We start from the raw sequence: 16,937 nt of genomic DNA on the forward strand, positions 1-16,937 counted from the left end.
TCTGTGACAGGCCGGTGGAATAGGTGGTTTCGCCACTACCTGCCAGGTTGTCAGGGCAGTGACACAGGCTTTGCTGGAGCTGGGGATCAGGCCTGTTGGTGACCAGGATTGTCATCCCCCTACCCACTCACTGTGGTCTCAGCTGTTTCCAGCCCTCTTTTCTAGACAGCCCTGCTACTGAGTGAATCTCGCTATGGGCATTTCGTCATCCTCTCCTAGCTGTCCCCGGCACTTTGACAGAGCTGCTTTAGGGACAGCTGGCTAGAAGGACTCTTATCCCCCACATCTGCCGTACCAATGGGGCAGGGGCATGTGTTCTGAAGTTGGTGCCTGTCTGCTGGCCCAGCTATAACCTCCCTTAGCAGAATGGTAACTCAGGTTCAATGTCATGGCCTTAGACACAAACTTAAATGTCACCCCGTGGCCTTGGTGTGAGCTGAAAAGAATCCTGCTCTCTTCTCCACGGCCCCTGCTCCCACCTTGCACCTTACACACCTTTCTTTCTGGCTGTATCATCAGGGTCTAGATTCCTGGTCACTGTGACGACCTTAAGGACGAGGTGATTCCCTCCCTGGCGGATCATGTTCACCACCTGCCTGTGGCCCACCTTGACGACATTTTCATTGTTAACCTGTAGGGAGAGAGGCATGGCAGGTCAGCAACATGTGAGAGGAGGCAGAGGCGGTGAGGCACGTGCCGCTGCTACCCTACAAGATGGGGGGAGAGGGGTAGCTTTGGTCGCTATGGATGAATATGTGCTTTGGGGAGGTCAGCACAAGTGCTGCTGTGGCTACGGGAGCTACCACACTGTGAGAGGTGGGATGCCTCATCCAGTATCCTCTGCCGGGCCCCTGGGTCCTACGGCGCAGAATTCTCAGGAGTTCAGGAGACTTCCAGGGCTGGATGCAGGAGCGGCTCTCTCCCTCCTGGCAGTGAGGCGGAAATCTGGCCCCTACTTGCTTCTCCCATGCTTTGGCTCACTGCCTCCAGGATTCCTCTTTTATTCCGCACAGAGGCGGAAAAGCTTGACTATCCAAGGTGTTAAGAGAGATGACGCTTCTGCCCTGGCACTGCAGGGAGGAGGGAAAACTGTCCCCGTGCTCCTGGGGTAGTGGTGGTGCACGCCTGGATCCCAACACTGCTGCTGTGAGCACAACCCCAGGTTCAGGAACCCTGGGTTTTCAGAGTCAGGCGCTCTCCTCCCATCCCATTTGAGCAGGGGCGGGGCATCACCTTGACCTTTTGCCAAGAGCTCTTGACCCCACGGAGCAGACCTCCAGGCCTTGTTACCAAAGCCAGAGTCTTACTGAAGGCAGGTTGGAGTTTGGGCGTTGTGAACACGCCCGGCCCAGCACTGTCTTCCAGTCAAGATCACCAGGGGCCAAATCTTACCCAGCAGTGCTAGACTCCACTTAGCTATTGGAATTGAAGAACTCGGACACTCATACAAATCCCCAAACCCCACCACCATGACATAAGTGGATATGCAGGAGCCCCAGGCAGGACCCTGAGCTGTTATTTGCTCAGGAGCCATCCAGCCTCCTCTGGCCCTCTCATCTGCATGGACTTGTGGCCATTGCCTTTGATGCTGTTTGCTTTTGAAGGTCTGGAAGGGGACAAAATGGACCTCTCATATTGCTGCTGTCAGGGTATCATCCATAAGATATCCATGCAATCAATTCTGATTCCAGTCCCTGGGCTGGGCTTTTAGGGTTCATCCTTAAAAGACCACAAACCACATAGAGTCCATCAAACCACAAGTGTATGCCTATCGGACAGATATGGGTCCAAGGCTGGCGTGGGTACCAAGAGCTCCGCATTCACCTTGGGCCAAACTGGGGGAAAAGCCAGAAGACTGGGCCCTAAGTGTCACAAAACAGCTGGAGCCTGAAGCATGCAGCCCTGGTGACACGCACTTGTCATTACACAAATGATGTCAAAGTGCAGAAACTAATACTGAGTCTCCCGAAGGAGCCGAGCTGGGCCGAAGCTACAGGAGTGGAGCTATGGCTTCACTGGGTGTTCAGGGTTCACTGTGGCTTCACTGGCTGTTCAGGGGTTCACAGTGGCTTCACTGGGTGTTTAGGGGTTCAGTAAGCTTGACAGCCCAGCAGTCACAACTGTCACAGCACAGACCTCATGTACATACATCTTACCCTAGAGGTGACTGGGGCCTTTGGGACTTAGGTCCTTGTCTCATTGCTGTGACAAACACCTGACTCAGGCAGCTTAAGGAAACGGCTTATCTGAGGACACAGCCCACTGTGGTGAATAAGGCCTGGTGGCAGGAGCACGAAGCAGCTGGTTACATTGTATCCACAGTCAGGAAGCTGGGAGACATGAACGTTGGCGCTCAGCTCCCATGCACCCTTTTATCTTGTCCAGGGGCTCCCTCAAGGGTGACTCATCAATTCATGGATGTTTCCTACAAAGAGTACCATGGTCTGTCCCCCTGTGAGGGACCATCAAGGACACAACAGCCTGCAAGCCAGGATAGCCAGTGCCTTCCTCTCAGTGTCCCAGCCTCCGAAGCAGGGAGAAAATAACCCTGCCCCCATCCCCGCTGTGCACTTTATTGCAGAACAGCAGCTGAACAAACAGCCTTGGACAGAAACCAGTGGCCAGCCACGCTGTGCCACTCAACCTGGAGCTGGGTTTCCTACCATCCTTCATTTAAGGCCCTTAAGAGTCAGTGTTCTACCTGGCACCCCTCAGTTATACACAGGCTTTGGTGGGAAAGGCAGCAGCTTCCCTGGGGGGGGGGTGGTGGGGGAGGAGACTCGTGATGCTTGAAGGGAAGCTGAGAGGCAGGGAGGGAACTATAGTCCCTAAGTCCTGCAGAGGTGACAGAGTAGCTCTGACACAGCCTGCAAGGGCCAGTGCTGCTGTGGAGGGAACTCAGAGAGAAGGGGACACTGGGAAATGCTGTCTAGGGAAGGAGCAGACCTTGTGGGCTGCTCCTGTAGTTCTACCTCCCTGCTTTGCAATGGTGTTAGGAGAACTTGGGCATCTTATGGCCAGCTGAAACCCTGGCACTGGTTAAGTGACTAGATATCTTGATAACTATTAACTGTCCATAAATACCCATGGGGCGTGGCCTTGTGATCTCCTCTCTCTAGCAATCCTTAAAGGTCTATAAATTCTTGAGGATGGGCAGGGAGCCATGAGCTCCTCTCCTCTTTCATGACAGAAAAGGAATAGTTCGAGTCTTGTGCAGGTAATCACAGCTGCCTACAGGTCCGAGGGCAAGAACACGTCATGTCCAGAGAACAGTGCTACTCCACTGGGGCTTTCTAGGGACTCAGGAATGAGGAGAGACTCTCTCCTAGGAGCTGTCTTTCCAGGAGGCACACAAGTCAATATGTCTTTCTTTTTCTGCCATTGGACTCCATTCTCTCCGAGGCTTCAGGGCACTGTGCCTTTCCCACACGAGGGGCAAGGGAGCCTTTCATTGGGAATAGGGCGGGTGCGTGCCCACTGTCATCCTCCACACTGTTGGGTGTGTGTCATGCACAGAGTCCCCATCCCAGGTTGGGCTGTAGAGTCCCAGAGCCTCCGATCTCTCCTTGCAGGGGAAAAATGAGGCACAGTCCTCCTCCCAGACAGGAAGATTGGCTTCTTCAGCGCCGGGACACCTGACATGGAGCTATGGGTTTTGCTGTTTGTCCTGCTGGGTTGCTTTGGTATGTGTCTCCCCACAGTGCTCCATCTCTCCCTTTGGAATGGAAATGTATATTCTGTGCCAGTACGTGTTGGAAGTGTGTAATTTGCTGTTTGATTTTACAGGGGGTTGCAGTAAAGAGATCGCCGTGAGTCTCAGGAGAGGTTTCAGACTTTTAAACAGTGCTGAGTCTGTGAAAGGCTATGGGGACTTGGATTATATCAATGCATTTTGTATTGTGGTATGGCCGTGAGCCTATATAGGGGCCAGGGAGCAAAATGTTGTGGTTTGAGTGAGAAATGTTCTTTAGAGACTTGGACATTTGAACACTTGGTCCTGAGTTGGTATTACAACTCGGGAAGGTTTAAGTGGCATGGCCTAGAGGAGGTATGCCACTGTGACTTAGCTTTGAGTCTAGAAGCTTCATGCCATTTCCTGTTCTCTGCCTGCTTTGTGCTTGCTGTTAAGGATGTGAGCTCTCAGCTTTCCACTCCTGCCATCATGCCGGCTGCTGGAGACCATGTTTTCCGCCACGGTGGACTCTTAACTCTTAGGCACAGTAAGTCAGAATAAATTCCCCCATAGCTTCCTTTTGGTTATGACGTTTTACCATGAAAAGTAGCTGACACAGCAGTGCCCGCAGTGGAGGAACTCTGACCTGGAGCCCCATGGCTATGGCCTTCATCTTTCCTCCTCTCCCTCCCTGCAACCATTTGGGACTCCAACATTCTTCCTGATTTGCAGAAGCAAAACTGAAAGCAAAACCCAAAATATCGAACTCTGCATGGACTCTGCCCTGACCTTCAGGTCAGAGCTGAATGCCACATGGCTTTGTGTATCAGCTTCCGGTATGCACGTGGTAGCTTTAATGAGGCACACAAGTCAATATGTCATGGTGCCTAGGGAAGGGCCAGGCAAAGGGACATGGTCTCTGCCACACGGAGACTCCTTACCAAGACCAGCTTCCAAAGATGACAGCCCGAAAACCCCAGGTGCATTCTCCTTACCACAGCAGGGATTAAAGTTCTAGGCTTTAGTGGTCTCCCAGCCTACAAAAAGACCTAAAACCAGTTTAGTGTGCAATAGATGTTTGGAGCCAGACACTGTCCTGCAAATAGATGCCTCGTGTGCTGACAGGAGCCAGAATGGGCAAGAAGGCTTGCTCCTCCCTCATCAACTCTCATTGCCAATTTGATCGTTCATGGGGTTTTAAAGCACAAAGGGCCTGGACCTGCAATTCACGTTTGCTGCCAGGAGGGGGAGATACAAGTGCCACAAGAAGGCTCCAACAAGTCCTGATGCCCCTGCAGTTAAAACTGATCCAGTTACCCTTAAGGAAGCAATGGGTCTTTCCGTATATCCTTACACACAGCCATGGACCTATGGAGAGTGACCAAACCAGGCTCAATGGGATTTGGTTTCGTGAAGAACAGGATCCTATACCATCCTTCATAATGAACTGGGGGTCTTCAATCTGAGTGTTCTTTAAATGTCGGAGTCTTGTGTGGGAACAGCAGCCAGAGGAGGCTTCCTGCTCGGTGCCCAGTTCTCACCCAAGACCTCGAGCAAATTCTGCCCGTGCCGTTGACACTGCTGAGTGTCTATGGTGAGCTGCACTTGAGCTCTCATCTGCTGAAGAGCCACTATGGAAAGGGTGATTGGCGTTTCCTTCATCCCCCCTGCTGTGCTTCCAGCTCCGACTCTCGGGATACATTCCCATCACATTTAACTAGACCAGCGTTCACTCTTCCTCTCCACTGGGCGATAATCCTCCCATACTTAAACCACGTACTCTGATTTGGTTACTTTATCATCTCATGTATGGTTTTCCTCCCTGGAGCAAGATGATTGCGGGTTTTTGTTTTTTTTTTTTTGTTTTGTTTTTTAAATCAGTTTAATTTTCTGTGTACTTAACAGAAATTCAAACCCAAATGCTTCCCTAATCCTGAGACTGCCTTTTCACAACCTTCAGATCTGTGAGGTTTTAACTTTGTCCTGAGATTTTCTTGTTGGTTTCTTTTTGACACAGTGTCTCACTATGTAGCCTTGGCTGGCCTGGAATTCTCAATACAGCTTGGGCTAAACTTGAACTATTCGCGACCCTCTTGCCTCTGCTCCTTGTGTGCTGGAGTTTCAAGTAGGTGCTACTACTTCTAGTCTCTCTCGAGGATTTCTGATTGGTACCGTGTAGTCAAGACTCTGTTTTCCAGGCTAGTCTGAGGTCCCTGTGCCACCATCCATGGGTGTCCTCTGACACTCATGTTGGATGACTTAAATCTCAGACTTTGGGTGTGGGAGTGGTTTATTTGGTTTAAAACATCTTTTTGGGGGAAGAAGGAGTGGATTTTCCTAATATAGAAATTTGGAGATTATTTTTGACATACTGCCCTATGACCCTCAAACGTAATCAGTAGTTTAGCTGGGTATAAAACTTGAAGGTGGAGGGTATGGTAAAGTAAGCCCCTGATTCTAACTCTTCTTCAGGTAATAGCTATAAAGACTGGACAGTCACAATTGCTACCCAAACTAGAATGAATGCAGAAAAGGCAGTGCAAACAGAGGCAGGGAGGCTTTGGATAGAAGCTGGGAGTAGTGCCCTGTGGGTCATCTGCAGCTCTGATAGAGAACTGCAGTTACACCAGCTTAGGAAACCATACAGTAGAGCTCAGGGTGACCACATATGCTAAAACATGGCAGAGTCCCAGCAGGAAGGATCGAAAGGCCAGCTGCATGTCCTCTGGGTAAACTTTCCCCTGACCTCAGGCTGACTGTGTGAACTGTGTGCGCGACAGAGCCTCAGAGCAAACTGCCAAAAGGGCTGAAAGAACCCGGATGGAACTGTGAACTACAGCTACTACAAGCCACACAGAGTAGGAACTCAGAGTCTAATCAAGCTGGCAGTCAGCTCCACGGAAACCGTGAATATTCATCCGGGAACTGTAGCAGAGTTCAAAGTTGCCACGCCCCAACTATCAAGACATTCAGGGCACAGTTCAAACTCGCTTGAGAAACCCAGAAGACTCGGCATTGGAAGTGTCTCACAGGCCTGTTAGCACAATTCTCACAGTGCTCCCCTGGGTGGGCTTGGCAACAGAGTAGATATGACAGAGCAGTGAGTCAGAGGAAGACAGATTTTAAAAATTGAGCAGAGACTTAAGGATGCACGGGGCATCAGCCAATGCTTAATGTAAAGGTAATGCGGGGTCCTGAAGGAGAGGAGACCAGAATCACAGATGAGAAAGGAGCTAGAAACACACACACACACACACACACACACAGATATATAACACACACACACACACAGATATATAACACACACACAGATACACAAGACACACACACAGACACACAGACACACACAGAGAGATACACAACACACACACACATACACAAACACACACAGACACACATACAGAGATACACAGACACACACAATAGACACACACAGATACACAGACACACACACAGACACATTGATACACATACAGACACACACAGACACACCAGATACACACACACAGACACACACACACATAGACACACACAGAGACACACATAGACAGACACAGAGATACACACACACACACACACACACACACACACACACACACACACACACACACACACACACACACACACACACCCCACATGGTTTGGTGAAGGATGTAAAGCCACAGATTTAAGAAATACCATGAGCCTTAAACTATAAACGGAGTCTCAGGCAGTCATGTTACAGTCAGACCCTGGAAGTGGAAGGCAATGTGGATCCCTTAAACCAGAGAAGAGATATGCTTTGAAAGACTTCATGTCAGAAGCCCCGCAGGCCAGAAGTCAGGGGGCAACATTTCCAACACTCGAAGGACTTTGAAGGCATTAGCAGAGGATGAAGACTGTCTAAGGAATGGCCTCTTCTGCTGCCCACAGAACTGTGTGTCCCCCTGAGGCACAACTGACAGTCGTGGGGTTATCTATGGTCATGCAGATTAGACGCAGGGCCAATCTGCAGAAAGTAGGCAACTGTGCCTTGTGGTTCCACACACAAACGACTGGAAACAACACATAAAAAGTGTATGTCACATCTGTACTACCAACTCCAAGTACATCCTGACAACCGAAGAGTGCCTGTGACCTGAGCCGTGCAGAATGTAGAGAGGGACAGCTAAAGCTCATGGGCAAACCAAAACAGAGTCCAAGAACAGATAAGCCACAACACGGCAGAAAGGGGAAGACAGGATGAAGGGCGCAGAGAAGCAGAGAGGAAAGCCACAGAGATCCAGACTAAATGTCAGTAATGACTTAAATGTTAGTGGGATAAAATTCCAATTAACGAGCAGGCCTAGCCAGACACGGCGGCCTACACCCTTAATCCCAGCACGCAGAAGTCCCAGGCTGTCTCAAAAACAAAAAAACAACAACAAAACCAAACCAAACACCAGAGATATAAAAATGGATTAAAAAGATCTAAAATGCTATTCACACATTTTCTTTTAAAAAGGGCTTATCTTATTTCTGATTATATGTGCATTGTGGGGGTGGGGGTGGCTATGTACCCCAATGCACATGCAAATTCCAGAAGAGGGCACCACAACTCCCGGACGTGGAGGGACATAGGTGTGCGCTACCTGACTGGAAACCCAACTTAGGTCCCTGGAAGAGCAGCAAGTGCTTTGAAATGTGGAGCCATCTCTCCCGCCAGTTCATGCGTCTTCAGGGTGAATCCACTAAGAGGAAGTGGGAAAGGGTGGAGACTCCATCAACATCCACACACTGCCTCCTCCAAGCAGCACGGTACTCTGTTCGCGACCTGTCAAATACGCCACTGAACGACCCAGAAACTCTACACCACGGTAAACGCCCAGGAGTATTAAAAGCAGCTGAATACACATGAAGCCCATGCACAGAAGTTCCTGATGGACAGGAGGATCATGGGTGTGAGGCTACTTCTTGGGGCAACATCCTGTTCTACAATCTTATTGTGCTAATGGTTGTACAACAGAAATTTAAAATCCAGTTGGTTGTACACGTTAAAGGGTCAAGATTTATGCTATGTGGTTCCTACCTCAAAATTTTGTTAAGAGGGCTGGAGAGGTGGCTGAGCATTAAAAGCACTGGCTACTCCTGCAGAGGACCCAGGTTTATTTCGGGCACCCACAGGGTATCCTAACCCCATCTGTAACCTCAGTTCCAGAGGATCTGATGCCCTCTTCTGGCCTTTATGGGCACTGCATGCATGTTGCGTACAGATGTATATGCAAAACACCATACACACGAAATAAATAAGTCTTAAAGAAAAAGCATTGTGGGAAATAAAGAGGGGGAGGCCTCAAGGCAGTGATAAACATGTGTTGAATATCAAAGACCCCACATGTGTAAACATGTATGAATTTTTGCATAAATACAGAGCTTAGCAACCCACAGACACAGTAGGAAATGCCAACCCCCCCCCCCAATCTTTTCCTCTAAATCTGAGACCAAATGCCTGACAGAAGCATAAGAGGAAGAGTTTATCTTGGCTGTGGTTAGGACTATAGTCCACCACAGCAGGGAAGGCCTGGCTGCAGAAGCACGAGGCAGCTGGTCACACTGCATCTGCTGTCAGGAAGCAGAGGGAGACGAATATTGTCGCTCAACTGCTTCTCTGCCTTCCGACTCAGTCTAGGACCCCAGCCCAGGGGATGGTGCCAAAAACACAGGTTGGTCTCCCTGCTCCTGCCACTCAATCTAGGTAATCCCTTAAAGATGTGCCTAGAGTGCTCCTGGGTGATTCCAGACCAAGCTGACAATGCTGACCATCGCACACCCCCTCTTCCAACTGATAGGACAGCTAGATGAGTGAATAAAGATGACAGGCGATCTCGAGGGTTCTGAAGACTGGCTTCCATTTATTTCAGATGTGAAGCCTACTACAGAGGGATGGAGGGATACGACAATTGTGTGTGTGTGTGTGTGTGTGTGTGTGTGTGTGTGTGTGTGTGCGTGTGTACATGTGTGTACATGCAGAGGACAGAGGACAACTCCTGTCATGTACCAGGAATGATCACTTAATTTTGGGGGTTGGATCTTCCATTGTCTTGGAGGTCACCAAGTATGCTAGGCTGGCTGGTCAGTGACCCTCCGGCGCCTGCCTGTCTCTGTCTTCCAGTGATGAGATTACAATCACTCACCACTCACTCAGCCTATTTATTTATTTAGAGACATGGTCTCACTTTGTGTCTCTGACTGGTCTCAAACTCACTGAGATCTCCCTGCCTCTGCCTGAGGACTGCCGGGGTTAAAGGCATGCTCCACCACGTCCAGCATCCATTCAGCTTTTCTTGATGTGGTTCTGAGGACCAGACTCAGCCTCCGGTGCTAATGAGGCAAGCGCTTCTCTGACGGAGCCATCCCCGAGCCCCACTCCGCTCTTTTACTCCTGCGTGACAATCTGTGAGTCCCTTCCGTCCACACCCCGAGCGTCATGGGTGTCTGGTGTGTTTTGTGTGACTGTTCTTCCCTCTCGTTCACAAAGAACGCCAGGTGTTCAGACGGGAAAGCTTTCCGGTGCTTTGTACTCGTCCCCTGCCTGTGTCTTTGCTCAGGGAAGGCTGGGCCCTTCCCCTCCATCCCCCCATCCATCTCACGCCATTTCTTCTGTTCTCAGAGGTTCTCTCGAATGTCAGCTTCTAGTCCATCTATCAAAATACTCACATCTGCTATCATGGTTTTTTTTTTTAAATTTCTAGAACTCTTATTTTGTTCTCTGAATGTTCCCTTTCAGAAGGGCGTTTTGTTCTTACTTCAAGGAGGCGGCATCTTCTTTGATCTCGCTGAGCACACGAATCATAGATTTGTTTAATAGTTGTCTCCCTGCACAGCGACCCCTCCCATCTTTTTCGTGGCACGCGTTTTTAATTCTTTATTAACTTTATTATTTATTTTGTGAGTGCCTATGTGAGTGCGTGTGCCACCATGCACCTTGTGGGGAGGTCAGAGGACAGCTCGTAGGAGTCAGCTCTCTCCCTCTGTGCCGTGGCTCTTGAGGATGGAACTTGAGTTGTAGTCAGGCTTGGCGGCAATCGCCTTTACCCACTGAGCCATCTCGACGGACCATCCCCTTTGGAGTGTTTGTTTTGGGCTTTGTCTTTGATATTAATTTTTACGCCAAATGCCCGGGGCTCCAGATAGGCGCCTCATATTCAGGAGAGGCTTCTAACAGAACTGCTTTTAGCCTGACCCATTGTAAGTCAATGCTGGGAAACTGACCTAAAATTTACCTGGAAAGGTTACAGATCAAATTAGCAAATGGGACACAGGAGCAGGACGGGACTTGGAGATGCTATCCAGCAGCTGGACTCAGGACACAGAGTGCCAGCGGGAGGGCTGATAGCAGGTCAGCAGAGCGCAACAGAGCGCCCAGAATAGACCCCACAGTTTGGTCAACTGATCTTTTGACAAAGGCTCTCTGGCAAGGCCATTGAGAAAGATCAAGCTTTCCCACAGCCTTCCACACAATCGGACACCCATGTGCAGAAAGCGAACGTTGACACAGACCTCAAACCTTTAGAAATTAACCCAAAAATGGATCATAGTTCTAAATATAACACCCCACACTATAATACTACTGGAAGATAATGCTAGAGAAAACCCAGCTGACCTTGCGTCTCCAAATGCAGCACCCAAAGCGGGATCTAGGAAGGAGTTGTGGGCACGGTGGATTGCATCAAGCAGAAGTTTTGCACGAAGAAAGACCCACTGTTTAGAATAAAAGTGCCACAGACTGGGGTTGGGGATTTGGCTCAGTGGTAGAGCGCTTGCCTAGGAAGCACAAGGTCCTGGGTTCGGTTCCCAGCCCCGAAAAAAAAAAAGTGCCACAGACTGGGGAAGAAAGTCTACACAAAATACACATCAGATGAATGCTGGTGTTTACAGTGCCAAAGGACCCTTCAACAGTGAGGAAGCAAACAACTGAATTAGAGACGGGTGAGCTCTCCGCTCACACACAGGGCTGGTAAGTATGCCAAGGCAGGCTCCATGCATGTACAGCCAAACACCCAACAAGAAGTGTGCCAAGGGAGGAAGGAAGGGCTTACTGTGGCTCATGTTGGCCGGGATGGCACAAGGGCAGGAGGGGCTGGGTGTGCTCGCTGGCCTACATCTCTGCAGACCAGGAAGCAGGGTAGGAAGCAGAGTTATTCTCAAGGTCTACCACCCAGTAGTCCACTCTCTTCTGCTTGGCCCCACAACCTCAAAAATTCCACACTGTTCTAGTTTCCTTTCTGTGGCTGTAATAAAACACCCCAACCAAAAGCAACTTGAGGAAGAAAGGGTTTATTTGGCTTAGACATCCACAGTCCAGCATTGTGGGGAAGCCAGGGAAGGAGACTGGAGGCAGGACCCATAGAGGGTGCTGCTTGCTGGCTTGCTCACTCACACGTCCATGCTCAGCTGGTTTTCTTATAGCCTAGGGAATGGTGCCACCCACCATAGTGAAGGCCCTTCTACATCAATTGAGGCTCTTTTTCCAGATGACTTTAGGCTGTGTCAAGTTGACAAAGGTCACTAGGACACACACTCTCCCCAAACAGCACCACTAGCCAGGAACCAAAAGAGAGAGAAAAACATTTCTCAGCCGAACCTGAACAATGTGGTTACTAAGAAGTTGTAGATTCACAGGACGGGATACCATGGACCCATTAGGAAATCTCATCCAAACACTGTGCCCCGAGGAGCCCCTATTCTGTACATGGTCCAGCTTCTGTAGGGATATCCTAGCAGTTTCTTTTTTTAAAAAAATGTAATAGTTTAATATTCGTTAAGAATTTTATCCAGTGTATTCTGATCATACTCACCTCACTCCTCCCCCAACTCCTCTCATGCCTATTCCCCCCCTCCCAACTTCATCTCCTCTTTTCTTAAAAAAACAAGAATTTGATTTTTTTAGTAACCCACGATTCTGATTTGTACTGTCCACACACACCTACGTGTGGCACTATCCATTGGTGTGTGACCAACCTGCCGGGGGGGGGTCACACCTTTAAAGAAAACCAACTCTCCCTTTCCCAGAAGCCATCAACTGTCCATGATTCGTCAGGTAGGAGTGGGGGCTCGCAGCCCCCCAATCTGGCAGTTTCTTATATAATGGAACATATTCTTGTTGTATAATCCATCCACCCGTTTTCTTGGTATTTGCCCAAGGAAGCTAGAAACTCGGGTCCACACAAACACGTGAGTATGGATATTTCTAGAAATGTTAGTCTTAATTGCCGAGACTCAGAAGCAATCATGATGTCCCTCACAGTAGGCTAGTGGATGAACACACTCTTGGTGGTGCCTCTATACAAACGTCAATGACTGAAAAAAGAATGAGCTATCGAGCCATAAAAAACAGGCAATCTTAATTGTGCGACAATCTTAATCTTAACGAAAAGGTTGCACTCTGAATTCAAGTTCAAGACTACAGAAAACTGCAGAAACAGCGTTGGCTGTCGGCGGTTCTAGGATGTGGGAGAGCAGACGGAACCCAGTGGACTTTCTGCCCATGAGACCATCTGTGCGGTACTGTGATGGTGGACAATTGTTGGCATACGTAGTAGCTCAGAACCCAATGAATGTACAGCACAGAGAGGATGCTCAATGACTAACACACACACTTTGTCAGCAGTCACATAACAGATCCCAACCGGGAGAAATGAGGAGGGTAGCTGTCCAGTGACTAACAGGTCATGACCAATGAGAAACAGGGAGGAAATGTGGGGCTTTGCACTTTTCATTCATTTTTTTTTTTAAATTTAGACTTTAAAATTGCATGTGTGAAGGTCAGGGGACAGCCTGCAGGAGTTGGTGTTCTCCTTCTACTGTGAGTCCAGGGGAGGGACTCATGTCAGTCTTGGCGGCAAGCCCCCTTTCCCACTGAGCCATCTCCCTCGCCCTCACTCTTCCCCATATGAAGCAAAATTAATTACAAAATAAAATGTCTGTAGAGGTATGTGCACATGAGTATAGTTGTCATGATAGCTAGAATTCCTGGCCAGAGACACCTTGGAGCTGGAGTTTGAGACAGCTGTGCTTGGAACTGAACCTGGGACTTCTGCAAGAGCAGGAAGTAATCTTACTCTTAATCACTGGGCCATCTCTCCTGCTCCATTTGGAACAGTTTTTAGAGAAACCTCCTGGCAAGATGGCTCAGTGGATAAAGGTGTTTGCTTGCTAAGCCTGATGACCTGAGTGCAGAGCCCAGGACCCACATAGTAGAAGGAGAGATCCAACTCCTACAAGTTTGTCCTCTGACCTTTACAAGAATTCCACACACACACACACACACACACACACACACACACACACACACACACACACGAAAACTAAGAGAGAGGAGAGGGGAGGGGTGGGGAACACGAGTACTTCTTAATTCTGACCCGTCTGGGGACCTTGCAAAGAGAAGCCCAGGGTAACAGCGTAGCCCTTCTCTTCATTAACCACTTCCAGTTCGTGATCTGGTTCCTTCACCGTAAACCAACTCAGGGAGGTTGGTTTGTTGTTGTTGTTTTAAAGCACCAGATAAGTTTGCATTCACTGTCCTCTGTAAACAAGCCTTCTGCTTCAGACGAGCATTAGGCATTAGGAACACAGTGGAGACAGTTGAGGGCGTTTCCACGTGCTCCCACCTCCTCCCCTGTTCCTGAGTCTTGCAGGAGCGTGCTGTTTTCTCACAATTCACGAGCTAGTGCGTACACATGATTATTCCACAAGACCACGGAGTGCTCGGCTTTGATTTCTACCCAGTATCTGTCTACCAGCTCAGGCTCCTCCTGTCCTGTTGAGAATGGGACAGCAAACCATTGAAACTGGGATGGGTTCCTCTCCCTCTCCCCCTTCTCCCCCCGAAACCTTTCTCTAGATAATGTCTCATGTGGCTCAGGCTGGCTTCAAACTTCTTATGTACCCAAGCATGTACTTGAACATCTCATTCTCTTGTCTCACATGAGTCCCACCCTTGGTAACTTTAGAATCAAATGCCTCCTTCTGGGCGATCTTTTGTTAAAAAGGAGAAAAGAGACTGGGGAGGGGGGAAGAGGGACATGGATTAGTTGGTAGTGAGTTTGTCCAGGATGCACGATGCCCTAGGTTTGATTCCCCAGCACTTCATAAACCAGATACGCTGCTATACACCAGTCATCCCAGCACTTGTGGAGTCAGGAGGATTAGGAGTTCAATGTCATCCTCGGCCATGTAGCCAGTTTCTGTGCTACAGAAGACCCTGTCTTTAAAAACCAACAAAACTAGGCACAGTGGTATCCACCTCTAATCTCAGTACTTGGGAAACAGAGGCAGGTGGATCTCTACGAGTTCGTAGCCAACACAGTCTGTTTAGCAAGTGGCAGGCCAGGTTTAGCAACACAGCGAGACCTCGTCTCACAACAACAGGAGCAACAACACAAAAGAGCAATGGAACGGAGAAGGAGCAAGCGTCCATGCGTCTGTGTGAGTCCACGTGCCACACCTTGCTCTGGAGCCAGTGGCACAGCCTGCCGGAGATATACCTCTGCACATAGCAGCCACACTCGGGTCCCCACCAGTGGATCTGGTGGTGATTTCAGTCCTTTGCTCTCACAAACACCTGAAGCGAATAGTCCGGTTTCTCCACCCTCTTGCCGCTTCCCTGATACGCGTTGTTGTGGAGAATGAATTCCTCTTCCCTGAGCAAATGAATACTGTTGACATGTGTACAGCCATGACTAGGACAATCAGACTCATCGGAATGACGAAGCCTTCCCTGGGCCGGGCTCAGAGTACTGGCAAAGCCTTCATCTGGCCTGTATACAGATGCTGACAGTGTGTGCACCGCTGGTCCCTGTACCTGAGACTAACCCTAAAAGGCCTCCCACCAAGGCAGGCTAACCCCTCCTCCTGTGCTGTTCATAACACACATCCTGGGTCTCTGGATTGCTTAGTAGGTGCCCTCCACCAATATTTTCAGTGTGTGTATCTACTGTTCCTTCAGTGTCTACCATTTCTCCATTCCTGAATTCCAGGACCAAGCCATGCAGGATGTGGCACACTGGTCTAAGTGGACACGCTGGAGCTGCTGGTCTGTCTTCCCACCATCCCTCAGGGTCTAGGCACCGGGCTCTTTGCTCAGGAACCTGGCCCTGCAAAGCTTACTCTTGGCCCACTTGGTGTCCCCTCTCCACATGCTCCTGTGAAGTGACCCAGCATCTGGCTCCCTGGGATTGTTCAGTTCATTTAGTTGCCTCCAGAGTCGAGCGTGGGCCATCTGCTTCTGCACTCCAGGTCTCCTCCTTAAAGATGCCTTCCCTGCTGTCTGAGAGGATTCCGGCAGGCCAGTCTGGATGCATGGCTCTAAGTCGTTAGATTTACCGTAGTTCTCACCCTTTTCCCTTTGACTTGTTTAATTCTTGCAAAGATGCAGAGAGGACAGAATTCCAGAGGTACAAGAAGGTACTAACTGGGCAGTCTCCTGGTGGCCTGGGGGCTGCTACCCTGTCCAGACACTGTGGAGTTTCGAAATCAGTTGCACACGCGAAGGCTACCCCCATTCTGGTTTATTGAAACCCGATCCTATTCCTTCCATTCTCTCTGAGAGTCTCCATACACCTCATATCCCACCAAAGTCTCCAAGATCCTCCTTGTCTGGTCCTGATGCTCAGCTTGCTTTGCCATTCTCAGCCCTGGGACCCCGCCCAGCTCAGTGGCTCAGCCCTGGACCCCGCCCAGCCCAGTGGCTCAGCCCTGGACCCCGCCCAGCCCAGTGGCTCAGCCCTGGGACCCTGCCCAGCCCAGTGGCTCAGCCCTGGGACCCCGCCCAGCCCAGTGGCTCAGCCCTGGACCCCGCCCAGCCCAGTGGCTGGCTGGTATAGGTTGCTCACAAATGCTCTCTAAAAGCTGCCTCCCGCCTGCCCCATCATCCGCCCAGAGTGGGTGTTAGTCCCTCAGCCACTGTGGAGAGCACACAGAGTGTAGGAGCAGAGCGAACCCCCCACCCCATTCCTCCGCTCACTGCTCAGGGGTGGGGGCGGACTCAGGAGTGCTAGGAACCCATTAACAGCTATTTCCTTGGGTCCAAAATGCCCCAAGAGCAACAGCTCCTCGCTTAGCAAGCATTGTTGCTCCTAGAAAGATGCTGCTGGGGGCTGTGGCCATCCATCTTCAGCTAATACCTTTCTCTGGTATGCCTTTAAGCAGGCTTCCCCACATGCTGTCAGACCGTGTTGGAGCAGTGGCTGCCTTGTCAATCCTGAGCTGCCTTCATTCTTGGTTGCTATTACTGCTAAAGTCACCA

The 16,937-nt window shown here is 49.8% G+C and overlaps 1 protein-coding gene across 3 annotated transcripts in view; it reads right to left on the reverse strand.

Annotated features, from left to right (window-relative positions):
• The window catches only part of Shank2 (SH3 and multiple ankyrin repeat domains 2), a 389,007-nt gene that overhangs the window by 29,915 nt on the left and 342,155 nt on the right, over positions 1-16,937 (reverse strand). For all 3 annotated transcript variants that reach the window (XM_032891331.1, XM_032891333.1, XM_032891332.1), the window contains one exon: positions 496-631. In XM_032891331.1, the coding sequence (XP_032747222.1) occupies positions 496-631 (136 nt within the window). The remainder of the gene's footprint in view (positions 1-495; positions 632-16,937) is intronic.

This window comes from Rattus rattus, chromosome 2 (assembly GCF_011064425.1).
Source record: "Rattus rattus isolate New Zealand chromosome 2, Rrattus_CSIRO_v1, whole genome shotgun sequence".
Taxonomy (NCBI): domain Eukaryota; kingdom Metazoa; phylum Chordata; class Mammalia; order Rodentia; family Muridae; genus Rattus; species Rattus rattus.